Here is a 22201-nt window from a genome sequence, read left to right as displayed (position 1 = left end):
CTTTTCTGTGGGTCAGTGATCCCTGACTCAAAACAGGTTCCCTGCCCTTCTCAAAGACAATGCAGAAACTGTGTGTTTGATCTAGTATTTTATTTAAAAATGAAGCCTGGCCAACAAACCCCCAATTGGAGCCAAGACCCCATCTGGCTGCAGCATCGTAACACTCCTGCACACACACCCCAGACCCTAGATCTGAGCCTATCGAACACTGGACCCCCCCTGCCCTGAACTCCTCACATATCCCAACCCAAATTCCTGTACCCTCACATCCACAAGCCTGTGGCTTGCTTAGTACCCCAACCCTTCATTTGACCCCAATGGTCCCCAGCCTGGAGCCCCCTCCCCAAGTCAGCATCCCCTTTGTCCACCTCCTCCTGCATCCAAATTTTCTCCCAGAGCTTGCACCTCTCACCCCTTCCCACACCCAAATCTGTTGCTCCCACTCCAAAGCCCACTCATCCTGTCTCAACCCAGTGAGGGTTCAGCTAGACCGCAAGAATTTTTCCAGGATTCCAGAGATATCCTGGGGGGAGGAGGGGGAACAAAAAAAAAAACCCAAACATTCTTCTGCATCCAGGGACACATTTGTTCTTCCACTTTTTTTAATGGAAGAGCAAACATGCTCTTTCGGTAACCCCTGTATCCCTTGTTCCGTGAGGAATAAGGAGCCTTCCAAATAAAGAGGCGTTTCTGACATTTGGTCCAGTCTAGACAGACCAAATGTTGGAAAAACCTCTTCCTACAGAAGAATAGAAAAAAAAGCAGCAGTGTAAAGTGTATAAGGGCTCGGGATAGCAAGTGATGGAGAGGAGAATACAGAGGGCGAAGCTTCTAGGAAGGGGTGCAGTCTTGGGGGAAGGATGGGGGTAGATCTTGGCTTGTTCTGACATTTAAAATGTGATCTTGGGTATAAAAAGGCTGGAGACCACTGGACTACACTATTACATCCCTATTAGAAACACTTTAAATTTCCCAGACCCTTGTCAACTGTATGTTCTTTAGGAAGCATGGGAAAGGAATATATCACAACCCTTTAAAAATCCCAATGATAGTGCATATTATACAATGTTTAAAATGCCTCTGCTGATCTCAGACTATGTTTGATAGAACAAAAAGATTCTGTTCAAAATGTACTGTGTGCTACAGTGATTATCAAAGTCCTTATTATTTGAAATTTGTTGACACTGTAATAAAGAAAAAGAAAAGCCTCCTCTCATACTATGGGACTGCTCAATAATCAGGCAACCTGGGAAAGAGATTGTGTAAGAGTTAAAAAGATGCTTGATTTCAACAGCTGTGTATCTGCCAAAATTGAATCCTAACATAGATGCCGGCTAAACTGCATGTGACATGTACAAAAAAATGGAAGAGTAGGCTTTTGGCAACAGTAGTGGTACTCAGTCATGTCTGATTCAATAGCCAAAGAATAGATGACTAGTTATGAATCTGATAGAATTTGGACCCCCCCTACTTCTAGACTAATTTGGATTTTAGAAAGATAAAATAAAGACTGTTCAAAGAATGCCACACCTTCATTCCATCTAACATCTCCTTCTCCGTCCTTCCCCCACCCCCCCAGCCACCCCTCTGTTCCCCTACTTCCCTCTTTTCCAATTTTATCACTGTTATCCTCACCTTGGCATGTTAGGTCTATGCAGTATTCTCTGGTTTTGTAGGTCTCATCTTACAGCTATGGTAAGGGGTGAAACTTTTAGTGATTCTGTGAAGTGTGCAATATTTGGAAATACAGGCAGTCCCTGGGTTACATGGATCCGACTTACATCGGATCCCTACTTACAAACGGGGTGAGGCAACCCCGCACTATCTGCTTCCCCCCCCAACGGACTAGAGAGACGCGGAGCGGCTTCTCTCAGCAGACACCTCAGCTTGAGAATAAAGGACTGAGGGAAGTGAGGTGTGGGAGAATAAAACTGAGCTCTGGAGAAATGTTTGGCTAGAGTTTCCCCTACAATATGAACCAGTTCCGACTTACATACAAATTCAACTTAAGAACAAACCTACAGTCCCTATCTTGTACGTAACCCGGGGACTGCCTGTATACACAGTAGAACTTCAGTTAGAAACACTTCAGGAATGGAAATTCTAACTGACAAGTTTGTAAGGAATAAAACATTATGGTTATCTTGTCAACGATGTACAACTGAACATTGACTTAATACACCTTTGAAACTTCACTATGCAGAAGAAAAATGTAGCTTTTAACAATTTAGTTTAAATGAAACAAGTCCAGGAACTTTCAATAGTTTATGTTTAACGTAATACTATACTGACTTTATTGTAGGGAAGAGAGGGGTGTTACTGCTGACTGATCACATATTCTAGTGTGCTTGACTGGTCAACTCAAGTTCATCGCACTAAAGTTCTACTGTCACTCACTTTTTTTTTAAAATTGATTTGTTTAAATAAAAGTGAAATATTAAAAAGGATCAGCTTGGCCAGCATGTTTATTGTAAAAGTAAAGTTAATGGTCTTGAGCAGTGCAGGTGTCCGCTAACAGTACACGTTCCACAATTAAGGTAACTAGAATAGTTGACAACGTATACTTGGACCATTCAATACCTTAACCTAACTTCTTAAAAATCAAGTGCATTTTTGTGCAATCCAATTAGAGAAGGTGCTTCTGAAATATCAGACCTCACACGGATTCTCCCCGACTACGGAAATAATGGAAGAGGTTCACAACTCCTTGGCAGAGACAGAACTAGTTTGCAACACTACAGCAGAACCAGGGTTTGGCTCTACTTTCAGTTTCGGCTGCGTTTGGTGGGGTTTTTTTTTTTTTTTTTTTTTTTTAAATAGGGAAAAGAATTAAAGCCAAGGATGACATTTTTACCTTTGGTGGGAATGTGGAGGGAAGACCAAGTCCTTTGGGGATTTTGAAGATATTACATTTTGTCATCTCAGCAAAGACCAGAAATCCAAGAAGCAGAGCAGAGATTCAAGAGTCAGGCTATCAAAATATCCCCTCCTTATCTGTATATTAGAATACAGATTAAAGTCATAACGACCATACTTGGTGTGCATATATTGTAAGAGACATTCTTGTTTATTTGCTATTTTGCTTTCAGACTGCCTTCAGAGCTGCACCGTTAATTGAAGACTGATTAACTATTGTTTGGGGCACTAGGTGAGAGGACAGAGTGCTTCATACTGGATATACATGTTGAGAAGAATAAAATGTACATATTGTTGGTTTTGACCTGTGCTAACCTGATCCCCTTTTCCAGTGATCCCTATCCTGAGTTCACCACACCTAATGAAGTTCCAGATTACTCTAGGAATTGCGATTGTGGTTTTTATTTTTTATTGTTTATGTCCTGACACTCCTCTAACTGTGTTCTGTGCATTAGGTGGGACTTCCTAGGGTGAAGGTTGACTGGTGTCTTATTGATGAACCCAGGAACCATACTTCAGAGGAGAAAAAAGCGAAATGGCTACAGCAGTGCATTTATTGCATGCAAGGTTACATTTATTTTTCTAATAGTGAAATAAATGCTATAATCTTGGAAAGACAGTTTTGTTAAATGTTAACAGCTATTAAGATGTAGGGAGTACCATGCCATTTGAGTTAATACAGAATCTAGTTCCATGACACTTAAAGCTAAGAACTGAGTGATAGTTTAATTACAAGTCAATACTGTACATTTGTTAAAAAACATGCAATACAACTTCATGTTTGTCATTATACTTTGCCTAACAATAACCTTGCATCATTTTACTAGTGGCTTGCAGAGCTTATGATTTTGTGAAATGCTTTTAGGCATTTCTTCCATTATAGTCAATGGAGCAGCACATACAAAAGCCAAATATTACTTACAGTAGATTGCTTTTTTCTAATGTAGAAAAAGGCTGCTTGTTTATTAATTCCCTCTGGATTATCTTGAATGCTACATAGTCCCTGCACATCCAATGAGGTGTCATGATTATTTTTCATCAAACTAGGATAAGAAAGGAAACTCCACAGTTTTTACATCCCGGTGGCAACTATGGAGTTAGAATAATGAGAATGGCATCCAGGTTAACACAGTTTCATTTGGAAAAGCATTTCCTCACAGTGCGTACAAAGAAGAAAAAGAGCTTGATTACAATGTTTGCTTTACTTATGAACAAAAAACAGAAAGCCACATGCTAGCTCTACACATTCAGCATTTTGAGCAGGCCTAGGCATATCTTCAACACTGTCAATATAGTGTCTTTATAATTCTTGTTTCAGATACTTCCAGTCTTTACCATTTACCAAGCATTTTAATCTATAAACTGTTAAGCACAGCCACAGGTTACTACATGCTCACTGGTTAGGAATACCACTAACAAGTTCTAGTTAATATTAAGCATCAAATATAGCCCCTAATTGGCATTTCATATCCATTTAGCTAGCCATGCAACCACCACAAAAGCAGCAAATAGAGCAAGTTAACGAGAATTAAAGAATAGTCCTGAGCTTTGTAAAGATAAGCATCTTGCGGTACTAGCTTTTAAGTAGCTGATTGATGGAGTGGCACTATTTTTAAAGAAGATGTGTGCCAGCAGTCATGTTTATTTATGTAGGTGTGATGTCTCCCCTCTAGTGGCAATGAGGCTACTTAGAGATTAATAAATCTTCTAGCCTTACATAAGGGCCATGTGACTCATGCAGTAAAGGCTCACACATTAAGCTCCAGGGGTCACTGGTTTAATCCCATCTCCCAATATTCAGGGTTTGTCAGCATTACAGGCATAGAACCACCACTGAAGAATAAAACTAGTTTCTAATTATGAAAAGCTTCAGGATAAAGGATGGAGAATTAAATGTACACAGTCCTAATATTATTGAGCATTAAAATAAGTTGCATCTTGAGGCAGTCTGCACTAACTTTAAAAGTGAATATTTTGTAATTCATAACCAGTGGTCCAAGAGTCAGTTTGCAATGAACTGGTGATTATGCTAAGTATCAAAGCCACGCCCCCCTCAGTCTTAAGCCCAACCACCACCACCACCACCACCTACACCATTAATAAAATCTTGGTATTTTTTTCAAATAAACTGAAGTCACGATACTGACCTGCTACTAACAAACTCAGTCAATACAAGAGTCTTGGTTCTCTGCCAGACTTCAAAGTACTAAATATTTTAGTCAGCATGCATTGCAGTACAGCTACAAACCATTTCCTTCTGATGAATTCTTAAAGCCAAATTAAGACTAACTCAACATGAATGCCGTAGATAGAGGGGGACGCCCTGATTTCTTCTCCACCCTTCCCAAAAGGCCCCTGCAAAGGCCAGAAATAATTTGCCTGCAGGCTATGGGAAGAAATTAGGTATATGCCTAGATAACCTCTGAATGCTGTTAATTATGGCTCAATCCCTCTACAGACGGATTATATCTGTTGAACACAGAAAATCCCACAGGTGTATACACCTAATGGCAGATATTCTGAACATTTGCTAGGATAGTGCCCTTATTACATCTTCTCCTCCCCAGAGCACCTATCTGAAGAGATCTAACTGAATCCTTAATTTTAATAAGCATTTCAGAACTATTTTAGGGGGGCCCTATGTTTTGCCACAAATACAACATTGGATACAAAAGTTATTAGGATGTTCTTACAGAAAATTGAATTTTGAACCCTGATTACTGTAATCTGTTCAGAATAGGTTTGTCCAAGGTCAGTATTAGACTTGTAGGATGTCATTCATTGTTCCACTGTAGTACCTTCCCCAGTGGCTGAAAGAATAAAATAAGCTTACACCAAGTAACCTTATCTTTAATTTTAAAAGACTTTCACAGTGTATTCTCCCTGACGTATCAGCTCCTATCTTCCAACCACCAAACATGTAGCTTCCATTACCCACTTAATAAACTTCCCAATACCTTTTTGCTCCTGCCATGCTGCCCCTCACATTCGGGAGGAGCTCCAAGTAAGCATCCGCAAAGCTACCTCATTGCCTTCCTTAGCATTCTTTTAGGGACAAATTAGAATACTTTACAAGGTTAGGTATCTAGCCATTTTTTTAAAAAGGTACTGTTTTCTACATTAAATTTAAAGAAAAATAAGTCTTATCTATGCCATTCTGTGCTCATGAAGGCTTCTCTCCTTTCTTCACCTAAACACATGTAACACTAGAATTTATGAAGTAACAGTTTTAGTGTTTTACTGATGATTGTCTAATCAAGTGCTTCCTTGGTACCATGATGCCGATTCTAGATACTTGCCTCAATAAAGCACTAAAAAAAAGTTCCTGGCTCATTTCTGTGTAAGCTTGGTGGCAATACTCTGAGCATTATCATGAACAGGACCCTACAATTTCACTATTCATTTTGGTCAGTTTCAGAGTTCTAGGATTTTAAACGTGGCAATGTTCATTATTTCAGATTGACACTAATATTTCACTGTGTTTTAATTGTTGGAGTACTGATCCAAAAAAGAGTGGTGTAAGAGGTTATTGAATGGGGGTTGTGGTATCATTTGCTACCCTTACTTCTGTTCAGCTGCTTGCAACAGCATTGCATTGAGCTGGAAAGCTGGAGTGGGGCAGCTGTTGGTAGTTCTGCCTTAAGAGCTGGGCTGCTGGCCACCAGCAGCTGTGCTGCAGAAAGTATTATCTGGTATGGTATTGCCAACCTTACTTCTGTGCTGCTGCTGGTGAGGTGCTCTCTTCAGAGCTGGGCATCTGGCCAACATTACAACCACCGCTCCGATTTCCACCTTTTCTAAAATAACCTTGTGATCCCTTTTGGATTAGGGCCTCTATTTTGAGAAATGCTGGTCTCCCCCATGAAATCTGTATAGTATAAGGCAAAAGCACACAGGCCAGATTTCACAGTCTATGACAGGTTTTTCATGGCCAGCAATTTGGCAGGACTCTAATTATGGTTGATACATGAGATGCAACAATTATAAAACACTTATATGGTAAAGCAGTATAAAGGTGTACCTGAGAGCACAGCAGGTCCATTCCCCCCAGATACATGGTGCATATTCAAATGTACTAGCCAAAAGGTGACAGACTTGTTACTGTGTGATTCTGTAACTAACAATGGATTCTGAGAGTACAGAACTGCAGGTTGCATTATGTAGTATAGTGTATTACTACCAATAGATCTACAGTGTGGCAGAATTTTTATCCTAGTTAAAATCACAAGTCATTGAAACAGGGACAAAATAGTTTTCAAAGCCATGTAACTTAAGCTGGTTTTAATAGAATCAGGACTGTACGTTAAAGCACTAATTTTGGCCCCTAATAATTTGAAAGCATAAGGATACAGGAATTAGATACGGGCTACCTTCAATATTTTCATATGTTTGAATTATTTTAGTAAATTGTTGATAGTACACTTCAGTGACAGCATTTCTTATTGGCAAGATTCATTCATCACTTCAGGTCTTTTGAGAATATTGGAGTTTAAATGAATGATTAGAAAGGAGAGAGCAAGCATGTGCTAAATCACAAAAAGGGAGGTCATTCCAGCGTTAGGGGGTAGCAAGAATGAGGTACAAAGTTTCAGAGGAGATATATAAATATGGTTACATTATTCCACTGCAAAATGATATACATTTTACTTAAGCCATCAGTTTCCACAGGACACTTAGTTTTCCCAATCTTGATCAAATATTAACATTGTTGTTTGAGACCAAGACTATTAGTAAGTCTCATGTGACAAGCATTACAGGACTCATGATAGCTGAAGTATATCTAGTAACTGAAGACTAAGTGACCCACTAGAATTCGTTAGTCTTTTTAAGCCAGAGGACTCCAATTTGAAGTTCTGAAAAAGATACCAGACCTCTCTGTCAAAGGCATTTTCACCCAACATATTATCTGCAGTACTGTATGGAAGACTGACACTGCTAGCATACCACCACCTTCACACCCAATGTGCCATATGCACAAAGAATTGTATAGCCATCTACCATACGTTTCCCATCTACATGCCAGGCAAAACAAGCATCTTACTCTGAAACAAATCTCAGTTTTGCCTAACTGTACAAATCTTCCAGAGAAAATGCTAGCATTCCAAGAACCCCTATTAGAAAAACATCGACTTCTACATTAGAATATTCCTATTGTTATGGTGCATTAAATCAGCTCATTAACTTATACTAATGTACCTCAATCTTTAACATCTGAAATTGTCATATTGCTAGAGATGAACTTGCTTTAATGGTATTTAAAATTATGTGTAGATATGTGTGTGTGTGTGTATACACACACACACACACACACACACACTAGACTTTGTCATCAATATTTTAGTTCTGTGACTAGCCTTTGCTCAATTATTATAGTGATCTTTGTATGCTCTCGGAAAATGCATTCCTCTTTCCATGTTCACTTCCGTCCTTCCAATTTTCATAGTGTATCAATGTTAAACAGTGTAAGAACTGTAAGCATAAAACCAAGAAGCACAGCTCATCCTTGTGACATCGAGACAGAAAGTGTTACCAACTGATTACAAAAAACTGGGAAGCAAGGATCAAGTGTTCATAGCTCTTTACAATTAAAAATGACTTATTAAAATGGTAATCACATTTCTTGCAGGGGACATTCTCTGCCAAGTGAAGAAAGAAGATCAAATACCACATCGACAGTATAGTATTAAGCGTCCCTGTTCAATTGTATGAAAATATCTTAATCATAGTCCAGTCACTGAGCCAAACTCCAGATTTGTTTTGTGGGTCTTGTTCAGGAAAGTTTAGTCTTTTCTTTTATAGAAGGAAGATGTTAATGAGAAAGTTATGAAGAACTGGCGTTCATGTACCTGAAGTGACGTTACCAATGTAATGGTTCATAAATAAGATAACCTCCTGCTTCTGCTGCCTCCAGGCTTTGCTATAGCAATTGCTAATCTGAGCTCATGATAGGTGATGTAAGAAATGGGAAAGGCAGAGGGGAAGGGAAAATAATTAGGGATGCAGAGAACCAAGAAGAACATAGACTGAAGGAAAAGAATAAGGTGGGCACAGAGGTGAGCATAAAAGCTGAATTCCCTGATTTTAGAATGGGAGGGAAGGATAGGGAAAGGGATAATATTCCAAGATGGATTGGTTGTCAGAGGAGCACAAAGACAAAATGGGGAAGCAAAATATACAGTAAGCACCAAACAATTTCAGGGGAATGTGGTAGCAATGGCAGGGAACCAGAAGAACATGAACACGGGTGATCAGAGAACTAGATGGGTCACAAAGTGAGGAGGAAGAGTGCAGAAGGCATGAAAGGAGGATGCAAAGTATCAGGTAGGTACAGAGAAGAACAAGGAAAGTTCTACTTTATGAACTATGATTTTTTGTTAATTCATAAATATTTTCCTCACAATGGGATTAAATATAGTATTTTTACATTTAAATAATAAAATAATATTTAGATTCAATATTAAAATCATGCATTATTACATTAGCATGCCAAGTGAAGAGCAGATGTTAGGGTCTAAGAAAATTTACTTCATATGGGAACACACTGGGAGACTGGAAGGGTTTAAGGAACAACCAATGATTATAGCCTGCAGCTGCAGAGCGTACAATCCCCTTAGTCATAATTAACAACAAATTTGGGAAGGGATGGTAAAAAATGCTTCACTGTTTAAGCCAATTCCTCATAATGATGAATAAGGATGCTATCCAATATATGGGATAATCTACCCCCTATCATCTTACTGCAGAGTTCTTTTACCTTCCTCTGAAAGATCTGGTACTAGCCACTGTCAAACATTGGCTTGGACCCAATATAGGAATTGCTATTTTCCTTAGTTGATAGCAGCTTTGGGAAAGTTCCGTTTCTCAAACATGCACCTCTAACAGTTATAATGCAGAAGAGCAGCATAGCACTACATTTCACTGGCCATTTAATATGGTATTAGATTTTGCAAGGGACAGCTCTTTGCTATGCTAAAATTTCAATAGACTTCACTAGGCATCAAGTTATAACACAGGATAATTGATTTAGTTAGCCGATAAAGGCTTCTGCTTATCAGAAAGCCAGGAACAGTGTGAAAACATACAAGACATCATGGAATGCTATCAAATGAGGATACCATTACAAGTATCATCCATGCTAAGCATCAAAAACATAGCAAGGATTCAATTTGGTTAAAACCAGTGTTTCAAAAAACATTAATTTGAAAGAATAGCAATTATAAAGCACCAAATGATTGTCAGCAGTCAGAGACAAGGTGGGGGAGGTAGTATCTGTTACTGGACCAACTTCTATCGGAGAAAGTGGCAAGCTTACAAGCTACTCAGCTCTTCTTCAGATCCAGTCATCAGTTCAACTGACTGGAAAATTCAGGACACTAGTTTCAGTGACGGAGGGGAAACTATGTTAAATGCATCATTCATGCATCATTCTTCCTGGGAAAGTAACCTTTGAAATGGCTTGGATCTCAAACTATTAAAAAAAACATTGAAAATCATGCTATGATGGATATTCCACGTGCTCCCAAATCCAATTCTCATTTACAAAATATTCTAAATGATAGCTTGAGTGTGGGTGAAGGAACCATCTTTGCACAAATCTAAGGCTTCGGATATAAACATATGCAAAGAGCAAGAAATACTGGAGTATACCGAAATGAAACCTCTATGTGTTTTACATTAGGGATAGGGTTAAGAAAGAAGCAGACCTGTGGAATGGTGGGACAGTACTGTCAATCCCAAAAGAGTAAAAAAACCCACACACAAACAAGAACTGAACTCCACAGATTGACACCAAAGATTGTGAAATTGTCCCTGGAGTCCTCAGATTTTAGCAGACAAGTTGTCTTGTGTTTTTAGCTTAAATCCCATGTGACTGAGTGGGGCAACAGAGGGGCATGCGTATGGGGCATTTCTGGCCTGTCACAGGCACTCACTTGATCATGTTAAGGCGTGGAGCTTCCAGCTTCTCCCCAAACTCAAAACATCTAGTTCCAACTCACAGCAGAATGCATTTTAATAGCAAATAAAGTGATCCTTTTATGTGTCTCCCATATGTCCCCAGGCAGTGAGACTTTGATTAACATGTGTAAAGTACAAAAAGATCCCTGAATGAAAAGTATTAGAGGACTACAAATTAGGTCTTTCCCCTTTCACACATTTTGCTATTTATCTTGAAGTTGAGATAAAAACAGTACTCCAAGAACAGTTTTTGTAATGCATTTCTATATCCGCACTCTTACTGAATTTATACCATAAGGTGTAATCAAGTATTTGCAAAATTACACGAGCTTCCTCTAAGGTGTCACTAGCCCTTTTAATGACCAGTTCAATAACATACAACGGTTTGGTTGAATATAGCGGCTCAAACCCCCTCTTTAAATTCTTAAAGCCTGGCTTGGGTTGGATAGGATAAGATTTTTAAGTTTGACCTACTAGGTACTTTCACTTCCCCACTCAAGTACTTTGAGACTATAACAGTAATTACTGTTATCTGAGGAAAGCCACCATATAAAATTTTAAACACCCAAGTGTGAGATGTCTGCCAGACTCCTCAATCATGAGTAACTGACTGTTTTATTGAGGTCTAAAGTTCTTAGAAACAAAGCTATAATCACTGAGTCAATGGTGGTCTTGTGGACAGCAGAAAATGGCTTTCCTCACTGTCAGTTCTCCAGTCCCGAGAAATCTTTACCACCAGGTCCCACTCCAGTTACTCTGTAAAGGGTTCTGAATTGCTGGCCTGAAAACCCGGCGCAAAGATCAAGTGACTGATTCCCTGCTCTTCACATTAGCATTCCTGATATTTGACACAATATACTGGTGGAATCTGATTAGGGAACACAGATTCAATCAGGAGGACTTCCCAAAAGATTGTGATCATTCACATTTTGTACCCTATTTCATACATACACTTATGATGCATAACACCCTTTTCTACAAAAATGCCGACATTGCAGAAGTGAAAGGAGGAATAATTATTTGTATAAACTAAGTGTCACACCTAAAGGTACTAGAACTTACACCCCCCCCCCCCCCCCCCGCTGATGTGAAGTGGTTTCCATTTTGTAAAAGATTTACAGTTAGATTCAATAGCTCTCAGTATCTACTATAAAAATGATTCCAACACTCCAACTCATTTAGATTTCCATTCTCCTTTTAGGGAAAGCAGAGAACCACTTCTCTCTCATTTTATATAAATGTTTCCTGCAAGACAGAATGATGTCATCACGTTAGTCAGTGTCCACAGGAACCAACCCCCACGCCAAGAGCTTGGGCTGCCTGCAGCCCCAGCACTCTCCTCCCCAGAGGCAGGGCAAAGAGCCAAGGCCACTTCAGCCCCTCCCTGGTGGCAGCAGGTGGGAGCCCTGAGGGAAAGAGCTGGACCCAGGCCCTCCTTGGTGGACAGGGGAGGGCTGGGGCATCTGAGGCCTCATCTGCCAAGACCCCACCCCCCAAGCCCACAGCTGCCTCCCCCTGCACCCTCTCCATGGCCAGACCTCCTACTCCCAGATACAGGGGAGAGGGCTCGATGAGAATGGCGAGCAGGGGACGCAGCTCCTTAGTATTTTTAAACCTTATTAGCATTGGGGGCTGACTTATTTAGTTACCGAATCTAGACCTCAGTGATATATTATGAATTATGCTATTTAAATGAGCGACAAAGCCAAACTCTGTCCTCAAATATTCACAGAGGTCTCATTGAAGTCTGTGGAGCTCCACAGAGGCATCCCATGGCAAAATCTAACATTTAGATTTTTAACTATACCATGACATACCATAAAAACCAAATAGTTAATTTAGGAGTACTTAATGCAACTGTATGATTCATAGATTCCAAGGAGAGGACCACTGCGATCAGTACTCTGATTTCTGTCTCCTGTATACAACACAGGCCACCTTACCCAAAATTATTCCTACAGCATATTTTACCAAAAAAAAAAAAAAAAAAAAAAAAAAAAAAACCAACACACACACAAAACACAAACCACCAATCTTGACTTAAGTTGTCACTGAGGCAGAATCAACCATGACCCTTCAATAGTTGATTGCTGTGTTAAATATTTACAGCTCATTTTCGGCCCAAAATTGTCTAGTTTAAAATTCCAACCAGACTGTGCTAGACTGAAGATACATCCCATTGTTAAATATTTGTTCCTCATGTACCCACCCTTTAACCTTTTTTGTCAAGATAAATAGATTCAAAGAGATCAATCACTATTAAAGCGTGTCCAATTTTGAACTGGACAACTCAGGCAAACAGGGATCTGGCAGCTCTGAACAGCACCAGTGACCAGGTCATTGATTGTCCAGTTGGTGGCCCCACACTGGGACTAGCAGTCTTCTTGCCAGCTGCTGTGCTCCCAGTTCTTCAGCCAGTGGGGCTGCATCAGGGCTGAGACAGCCTGAGAGCAAAGGAAGCTCTAGCTTCCTGCATTGTTCCCTGGTTCCCTCCTTCCTCTGCCAGGATGCACTGCCATAGCTGTAATCCCAGGTGCTGTGTAGTGCGCACACAGGAAAGGGGGGGCAAGAACAGCAATGCCCTACCAGGCAGGGGGCACAGTAGGCTAAGCCCAGCCAGAGGAAGGGAATAGCTGCCTGGGAAAGCATCCAACTGCAGGCAAATTGGTGGGGGGGAGGGGCAGATGGGACAGCGAGGGGGTCACAGAAGAAGAGGGTAGATGGGGGAATGTTGTGTGGGGCAGGGAGAAGGCTAAAGGGATGCAGATGGGGCAGAAGAGTGAGGCAATAGGAAGGGGAGTATTTGAAGGGGAGAGGGGGAAGACAGTGTTGAGGACAGAGAAAATGCTTGCAGGTGGGAGATCATGAGGCAGCTGGGTAGGGATAGGTACCCAACTTGGTGGATGCTGGTAGAAATCAAATCTAGCACTGCTGGCCTGGCACCTGGCAAGATGGGGGATACACTGGCTCTGTGCTCCCAGAAGCACATAAAGGTACAATAACTTTAGTGAAAAAAAATCATGGAGCTGGTGACAAAAAACGGGACAACAGGGAGGGGAATTAAAACCTTTGTGAAGTTTCATTTTAATTATCCTTTTTTGTTGCCAGTTCTAGTATCCCGTAGCTAATCAAGCCTGAACTTAGCATCTGTCCAAACAAGAAAATGTGCCTGCTTGGGTTTGCAGTGAAGATTAACATGTAAGCAAGGGGGCAGAGGGAGGGGGAGAGCAAGCAATGGAAAGATGCAGGAGGGAAAGAAGGAGCGAGCAGGGACAGGGCATTGGGAGAGCAAAGGTGCTAGACTGCCAAATTTCAAATTCCAGAAAACCTAATCACTAGAAGGCATCCTTTAATCATTTTCATGGCTCTTCTTCAAACCCTCTCCAATTTATCAGCCTCCTTCCTCAATTATGGGCACCAGAGCTGGACATACGTATTCCAGCAGCAGTCACCCCAATGTCAAATACAGAGGTAAAATAAGTTTACTCCTATTCAAGAATCCTTCATTTAGGCATTCAATTCACTTCATTTAGACCAGCATCACACAGAGCTCATATTCAGCTGACACTAAATTTTTCAGAGTTACAAGATGGAAGATACTTACTTTTTCATAAGATAGAATGACCTACATTCTTAGTTCCCAGATGTATTAAAAAGCATAATTTGCTTCTGCCCTGATAATGAACTGATCCGCATCACTATCAGTTGATGTGTGTTCTTCATTGGAAATTTGTGTCAGCATAAGGCTCTATCCACAGATGTGAATAACCTACTTTCTATCAGTGGAATCTGCTGAACCACAATGCTCTACTCCAAGAAATTGCAGCAGCCAACCGAGAACATTGTGTTGCCTCTTGCAGAAGCCAGAGCTCTGCGCTGGCCACTCCTCCCAGTCATATCATCTCTAGCTGCTCCCCCAGTAGGATTGTATGACTCCTGACAGAAAAAAATATTTTTTGGAAGAGTTGGTGGCAATATAGCCGCACACCAAAGAGGAGCTGCTGGCATGGAGTATTAGCACCACATTCTTCTCCTTTGACCACTACTCTTGGGAATTGCAGCGTCCAGCAGTTCAGCAGATAGTTTTCTATTTGGAAAGAAATTTGTATCTGCAGGACTCAACTCTTCATGATTTACCACTCCAATTATTGCATCATCTGCAAACTATCAGTGATATTATGTTTTTCTTCCAGGTCATTAATAAAAACGTCTGAGTTTTTAAAGTAGACAGTGTATCCACTCTGTGCTCATGCTTTTAAGTGCTAAAAAGCACTTTTCTTTGTAATGAAATGGTAGGTAGAGCTATATCCTGTTAAGAGCAGCAATAACTTTTCTTTATTAACTTGATCATAAATGCTGCATAAGCAGCTACCTTGTCTAGAGGCAAGATATTTAGGGTCTCTTGCAGGACCCTACTTTCCGCATAGTGCCAGAGTGGGAACAGCCGTGACAAGCTCCCTTTTCCAGCCTTTATAGGCATCATCTGGGCCCTTCTATGGTAAAGGACATCCAACATTTGTCCTTACCCTTATACAGTTCAAGTTGCAGATGGCACCTATCATAAGCAAGGTGAAGCTCTGAAAGAAAAAAAAATCCCACACCTCTCAGACATTCTACCATAGTAGCAAGTTGTTTTAGACTTCACTTTAAATTAGGGATCAAACATCAACTTTAAAACCAGTATCTACAGAGCACACATGGAACAGTTCTGCCATAACAGACCTTATTCTTTACCAGGCCTTGCTGCTCGAAGTTAGTCCCCTTGAAAAAAAAAAAAGTTTCCTTATAGATGCTACTATTATTGAAAAACAATGCAACTATGATCACTGAAGAATTTGGTTACTAACTACCATGCCATAACAACTGTGATAAGACACTGTATAAGTCTTGTTTTAAAAAACTGTATTCAGCTGTCACAAGTACTACTGTTCATTTGCCAAAGAAAAAAAATCTTTAAATAAAGTAATCCCATAAGTAACCCATTCACCCTATACTGTGTTCCAGACTTGGTTTTCCAGAGTCATTCATTCCTACAAATGCAGTTTTTGTTGTTAAGTTATAACCCCATATTCACAAAGATTAAGGGGAAAATGAAAGTTCAAAATAAATGAGGTTCCAGGTGACAACAAAAGTTACTATTTGGCTTGGGTAAGTCTCTATTCTGGTTACCCTAGCCTAAAGGAAGATTACTAAATTTAGAATGTTAGCTAATTTTGAAACTAAAAACTACTCTGAAGAATCCAGGGACCAACTTTAGTTAATTACAGTATAAGCATAGGTTAAGTTGGACTAAGTACAGTTGTATTACTGTCTTAATTTTCAGGTCAACTGTAAGTGCATACAGTTATTGTGAGGCAAGACATAGTTCAAAGACAGCTGAAAAGATGAGAAGCAGACAAATACCGCTCACACTTCTAAAGGGAGCACCTTAGACCAGAACTGTTTCATTAGAGGGGAATGTGGGGGGAGGGGGAGCGAGAATCCAGAATTTAGACTGATCCACTACTAACATTAAAGAGCTAGTGAAAGATAGAGCTGCCAGAAAACACAGTATCCTTCTGAATAGAGGAAATCTGTATTAACAGCTCCTCTCACGTCCTTATCTTACTTTTCTATTAACTGAGAGTAGATTCTCTTGGCCTAAACTCAAGCACTCTCTCTTTTTTGGCATCCCAAAAAATAAATGTTTGCCTGCTTCCATGCCCAGCTGTGGAGTCCTAGGGAGGACAGTATAGATACTCAGTTACTCCACCTGCACTTAGAACACACTACTGTAAAAATTCACAATTGGCTCTTCTTTTTCTAACCTAAGAATGACCATACTGGGTCAGACCAATAGTCCATCCCAGTATTCTGTCTGCTGACAGGGGCCAATACCAGATGCCCCAGAGGGAGGCAACATAATAGGTAGTCTTCACATGATCCCTCTCTTGTCACCCATTTCCAGACAAAACAGCTCAACAGCCACCCATGACTGCTCAGAAGATGGGAGGGGGGAGGGGGGAAAAGATGCTACTGAGAACCAGTGACCAGTTTGTGATGTAGTGGGTGGTGTTGTCCATTCAGCCATTCTCTGGTTACTATGCTTGGGCTGTGGGTGACCCCCTACTGGCCTGTGTCTGTAAGCACTGCCCAGCAGTGGGGGGAAGGGACTGGGGTTTGCCCTGAGGACACTCATGTCATGTAGTCCATGGCCCAACAGGTTCTTACCTGTCCAGGGAAGGGGTTTGAACAAAGGAAGGGTGTGGTTTGCATAAGGGCAGTTTTTGGCTGGAAAGCCATGAAGAGAACAGACTAAGCAGAGTGCTGGGCGTTGAGGAATTTATGCACCCCTACCCCTAGGGGTCTAGGGCTGCCAGCCCCCAACTCCTTATATCCACATCACATCTATGCTATATCCCAGAGAGGCAATAAACCCTCTTATTCTCCTGGCTGGTGGAGTCTCATCTTGCCATAGATGGGGTGCGAGATCGGGGGAGAGGGGGGTCACAGTTACAGCTCCCTCGTGGTTAAACATGATTGAAACAGGGAGGGGGGATGCTCATGGATAGAAAGCACTGCTCACCCAAGCCACAGCAAGGAGGAGGCTACTCCCTCTGCTTTTAGCAAAGAAGGGTGATTTGTGCTTCCTCTACTTACTTTAACCTCATGTCAGATAGCTAGAAGTAACTGCATCTTTGGTCAAGTGGAAGAAGTGCAACTGGGCAAAGAACAGACAAAGCATTGACTGTGGCCTTTGGACTTTATATATTATGTCCATTCCTTAGACAGAAAAGATTGCAGGATCATTGCTTAGGTAAGTTGTGGTCAAAGAGCACCTGGCAGGTACACCCCTCTCTACCGATACAACTCTCGGTATTGGATGAAGTCATTAGATAGTAACCCCTCATCTCAAGCATTCATCTTTATTCTACTGATAAGGTATCATGCACACTGATAAGAGTAACACTGTTTTTGCTAATTATAAATGTGTGCCCAAAACAATGTCCTCTAATTATAAATCTGTCATACATGTAAACTTTTTCAAAGAGTTGCATGTTCTTGGTTTTCATTGTAGAACTATGACAACTTCTATAAGTTAAGGACCCAATGACAAAATGCTGAGCAAATTTCTCCTTAAACATGAGAATATTTTTGAATTGCCAGATACCATAGACTCTAAATGGGTAAAATATACTCCAGCTGTTGTAACCACATAACTCATGTAATCCAGAATAGAGGAAGGGCACATAGTTGTATTTTAAAATTTGAAGTAATAAATTAGATGGTATTTTACATACCTTCCTTGTGAAAGTAGCCTTTAAAAAAAATCCCCACCACCACCATTCATTATCTGCAATATCTGTCCTTGTTTTGACAAGTCTAGACATGATACCTAGGACTTCCTGCTGCCATTTTCAATTCAACTAAAAATAACCACCCAGTAACAGAAAATTTCCACTCATTCTAAAGACAACTTAAAAAAAAATTAGTCCTTGTGATGAAAAAAGCACTGAAGAAAAATATCCATTGTATAAACTTAAAGTGATTTTGATCTCAAAAAGGAAAAGTAACTTAAGTTTCCAGATTTTCCTCCAATATTGGGAAATTATATAAAAGCCCTGATTCAGCAAAGCATTTGTAAATCAGTGGGACTGAGAAACCTCGTTAAAATTAAGCAGAGGCTTTAATTCTGCCTAGATTAATGCAAATAATAGAAATCCTCATGTGTGAAGTCAAAGTCAATGTAAAATTCAGAATACCTAAATCTTTGAACAACTCTGTATCTAACTGATTCTGTAGTGCTGACTAAAATCAAATGTATACAAACGCTCTATAGATTATTCTTGACCCTTAAAAACCTGAAGTGCACATTGTAATTCTCCCATAGCTAAAGATTAAAACAGATAAGAATATGATTTTGTACCACATTTTCAATTACTTCTGCAAAAGTACTTGCATGTTTAGACATTTACTAATTCCAGAGAGAGAAAGACTCATATCCTGAACTTTTCTAGTAGAGAATCCATTGTAGGAACAGCAGACCCATCAATAATAAGCATCATCACTTAACTTCCAACTGACAGCCACAAGAGAGCTTTGAACACCTTTCTCCAATAATCAAATATTACTTTCAGCCTGAAATTTTTGCAGTGTGCATTAAACACTTGCTAGCAGTCTGATAAATATTGCTCAAGTTCATGTATTTTTAGAAAACTTGTATTACCACAGTTGCTGTTTGTGTTTTGTGCATATGCCACCAACAGGTTCACTTTTCTATATGGGCCAGTATGGCCTTATGTTATTAAGCACACATGTGATTATAGGGCCAGGACCAGAGTTTCAGTGTTCCTAAGTCACAACTTTTCTAAGACTCAAAAACTTGCAAGCCAACCTATGAAAATGAAATCTTATACCTACAAATTTCATATGACAGGTTGGAAGCCTAGAAGTACTGCTAGCACTATACAAAGCACAGTTCCCAAATCCAAATGGAAGCCTAGTGTGCGTGTTATTGGCCTGATTAAAAACCTTAAGATTTACAGGGCGCAGGACATGGCCCACAGTGGGGCGTGTGCACGCTCCGTTCCTTTGTACAAGGCCGGGAAGCAGAATGCTATACCGGAATCGTTTGCACTATGAAGAGAGAAGGCCATTCAGCGCGCCGGATGGTGGCGTTGATCAGTTTGCCCGGGGCGTGCTAGCCCCGACGATCCCTGCTACACTCGCTTTTTTCTCTTCCACGCACCGTGCCTCCCGCGCATTCGGTTCAGAGAGCGCACGCTCCTCCCACCGCCTCGGGCTCTCAGCGCCCCGCGCCACACACCGCTGACACGAGCGAAGCTCACGCAGTCACGCTCCACTCGCCTAAGCGAGTCTTTCTAGGGCGCTGCAAGGGGGCTGGGTTTATCTGCAACCCCAGTGCAGCGCGGGGCCCGACTTCCCTCTGCTTGGCACCTGCTGTTGTTAACACCAGACTGGGGGGGGAGGGGGGGAGATGCTGTCGACCCAAGAGGCTCCTGTTTCCCGCCCAAGCCGCAGGGCAGTGATCATGGGAAGCCCCAAGCTCGGGGGGATACGGACCCTCTCCCGCCCCCTCAGCCGGAGCTGTCCGTGGTACGATGGGGGTGGGGACTCACCGCGCTGCCTTCGGCTCCCTCATCGTCGCTCCGGATGGCGCTGGGCCCGTCCTGCAGGAGCTGCTCCAGGCAGGTGGTGCCGGGCAGGGACGAGCTCTTCTGGTGGGACAGGTGGGCAGCAGGCCGGCGTCCCTCCTCCCCGCCAGCCCTGTCCGCTCGGGCCGGGGCGGCTGGGGGCAGCGGGGACGAGGCGAGCGAGGAGGAGGCGGAGGAGGAGCCGGGCGGCTGCGGCCCCTTGCCGGGGTGGTGGAGCAGGTGCTCGCGGAGGCGGCGCAGGGCGGAGGCGGGCTCGCCGCCCGGCTCCAGGGGCTCGGCCGCGGAGCAGCATAGGTTGGGCTGGGAGGAGGAGAAGACGCGGTCCAGCACCTGCTTCCGCCTCTTGAAGCCGCCCCACCGGGCGCCGGGCAGCGGGTCCCCCTTGCTGCCGCCCACAGGGGACGCGGCGGGGGGCTGGGGCCCCGCAGTGCGGCGCTCCGCGCCCGACCTGCAGCTCCGGGCTTTGCTGCCCAGCTGCAGGTTCTTCCAGAGCCGGGCCTGGAACGAAGCCGCCGGCTCGGGCTCGCCGGGCTTGTCCTCGGCAGCAGCCCGCGGCTCCATCCTCTCCCTCCCGCCGGCGCTCCCCCGCGGGCTGCGGCTCAGACTGCGGCGGAGGCTGAAGGAGCAGCAGCAGCAACAGACCCCGCCGGAGCGCGACCGCTTCAGCCCAGCCCGGGCTGGGGAGGAAGCTGCGACCGCAGCTGCAGGATGCGCTCGGGGCCGCCGACTCCTGGTGCCGCAGCAGCCCCGGCGCGTTGGCTCCTGCCCGGCCGGCTGCCAGCGGCTTGATCGACCAAACGGGCGGCCCCAAAGTTTATCCGCCTCCCTGTCGCTAATTCCCTTCTGTCTGCGGCGGGCTGTGGTCACTGGGCGCGGCGGGCTGCTTGCTGGGGGCTACCACGCACGTGTGCGATCCAGGAGCGAAAGCAAACCCAAGAGGGGTGGGAGGAAACCATCGCTGAGGCTCAGGAGGCAAAGTTTGTAAAGGCTGAAGCTGCAGACAGTCCCCAAGCGCTTCCTGGCTGCTGTGAACTCAGACAGCCGTGCTGCTGCTCGGGCTTTTCGGCGGCGCGGATTGGGGAAGGAGCTCCCAGGTGATGCTGCAAACGCTGTTATCACGGGGCCAATCGTGAAAGTTAGGAGTGTACGGAGGGACGCTGATTAATTGGCCCACTGGATAGTCACAGCTGAGGAAAGGATGATGCGTGAATGGCTTATCACCGCACGCACCTAAAGTTGCAATATAAGCGGGGTTTCCCTCCTTCCGCGACGTGTGTGTGTGTGAGAATTACAACCAGCAGCTATTTACTGTCATTTAAGTAGTAGGCATGGCAATTATAAAAATGATTGCAACACTGTGATTGGCCACTTCGGAGAAGTGGGCAAATTAAAGTCTCTGTGGAGACTAAAGGTTGGGAGTAGGATTTCCATTAATAGTATGAATGTTAGCTACTTCCTCCCCCTTCCTGAGACTTGTGGGTAGGGCCAGGCTGCGAGTTAGAACTAGGGTCTCGGACCAGTTCCCCACCATTATCTTGAGCTGCTACATTGCCAAAAGTTTTTCTTCCGGAGCTCTCCAACTATTTTACACATATGAGGATTAGTTTGCTCCCAATGGAAATTGGGTTGTCCATGTGGGAACCCAGGCTGAGGAAATTAATCTGAAACTATAGGCAAGTGAAGGGTGGCAAATCTCATTTGAGGAAAGGCTGAAAAAACTGACTTTTCTGCCAAGCACGTTTGCTGGGGGATGAGTCTTTAATTCTCTGCACTTTCTGCTGTAATTTACTGTAACACTCTCTAATAGAAATTCTGAGTTCCTGAAAGCAAAGGTTAATAATAAAAAGAAAGAGGAATGTTACAGGTACCTCTACTCTCATGGATCCCACAGCAATATCAAAGTAAAGCATCAAATGGACTACTTCAGGGAGGAAGAGAATAGAGGCTGTAAATAGAAGTGGACTTTACAGTGTTTGATATGCTTCAGGTTCTAAATCTTTCAGCATAGATAATTATGAATACCTGATCTCTTCTCCCAGTAGTATTTTCTCTAAATTCATTTGCATAAGTGTCACTGTTGAAAGTTAGAATATAGAAGTGATGTTGGAATAATGGTTATTTAAAATGATTCAGTAACAATCCCCAATATCACAGAACACATTGACCTTAGTATA

The 22201-nt window shown here is 42.6% G+C and overlaps 1 protein-coding gene across 3 annotated transcripts in view; it reads right to left on the bottom strand.

Annotated features, from left to right (window-relative positions):
* Nucleotides 1-21269, bottom strand: part of MCTP1 (multiple C2 and transmembrane domain containing 1) — a 395876-nt gene extending 374607 nt beyond the window's left edge. For 2 of the 3 annotated variants that reach the window (XM_075932144.2, XM_075932147.2), the window contains exon 1: nucleotides 19992-21269. In XM_075932144.2, the coding sequence (XP_075788259.2) occupies nucleotides 19992-20588 (597 nt within the window). In that variant the 5' untranslated portion in view covers nucleotides 20589-21269. The remainder of the gene's footprint in view (nucleotides 1-19991) is intronic. The other variant, XM_075932145.2, reaches the window with a different exon arrangement.
* Nucleotides 21270-22201: the final 932 nt, after the last annotated feature.

The sequence above is a fragment of the Pelodiscus sinensis genome, chromosome 6, assembly GCF_052426305.1.
Source record: "Pelodiscus sinensis isolate ZL-2025 chromosome 6, ASM5242630v1, whole genome shotgun sequence".
In the NCBI taxonomy this organism is placed as follows: domain Eukaryota; kingdom Metazoa; phylum Chordata; order Testudines; family Trionychidae; genus Pelodiscus; species Pelodiscus sinensis.
Note: the sequence above shows the minus strand (reverse complement) of the source record. Positions and strands in the feature narration are given on the sequence as shown.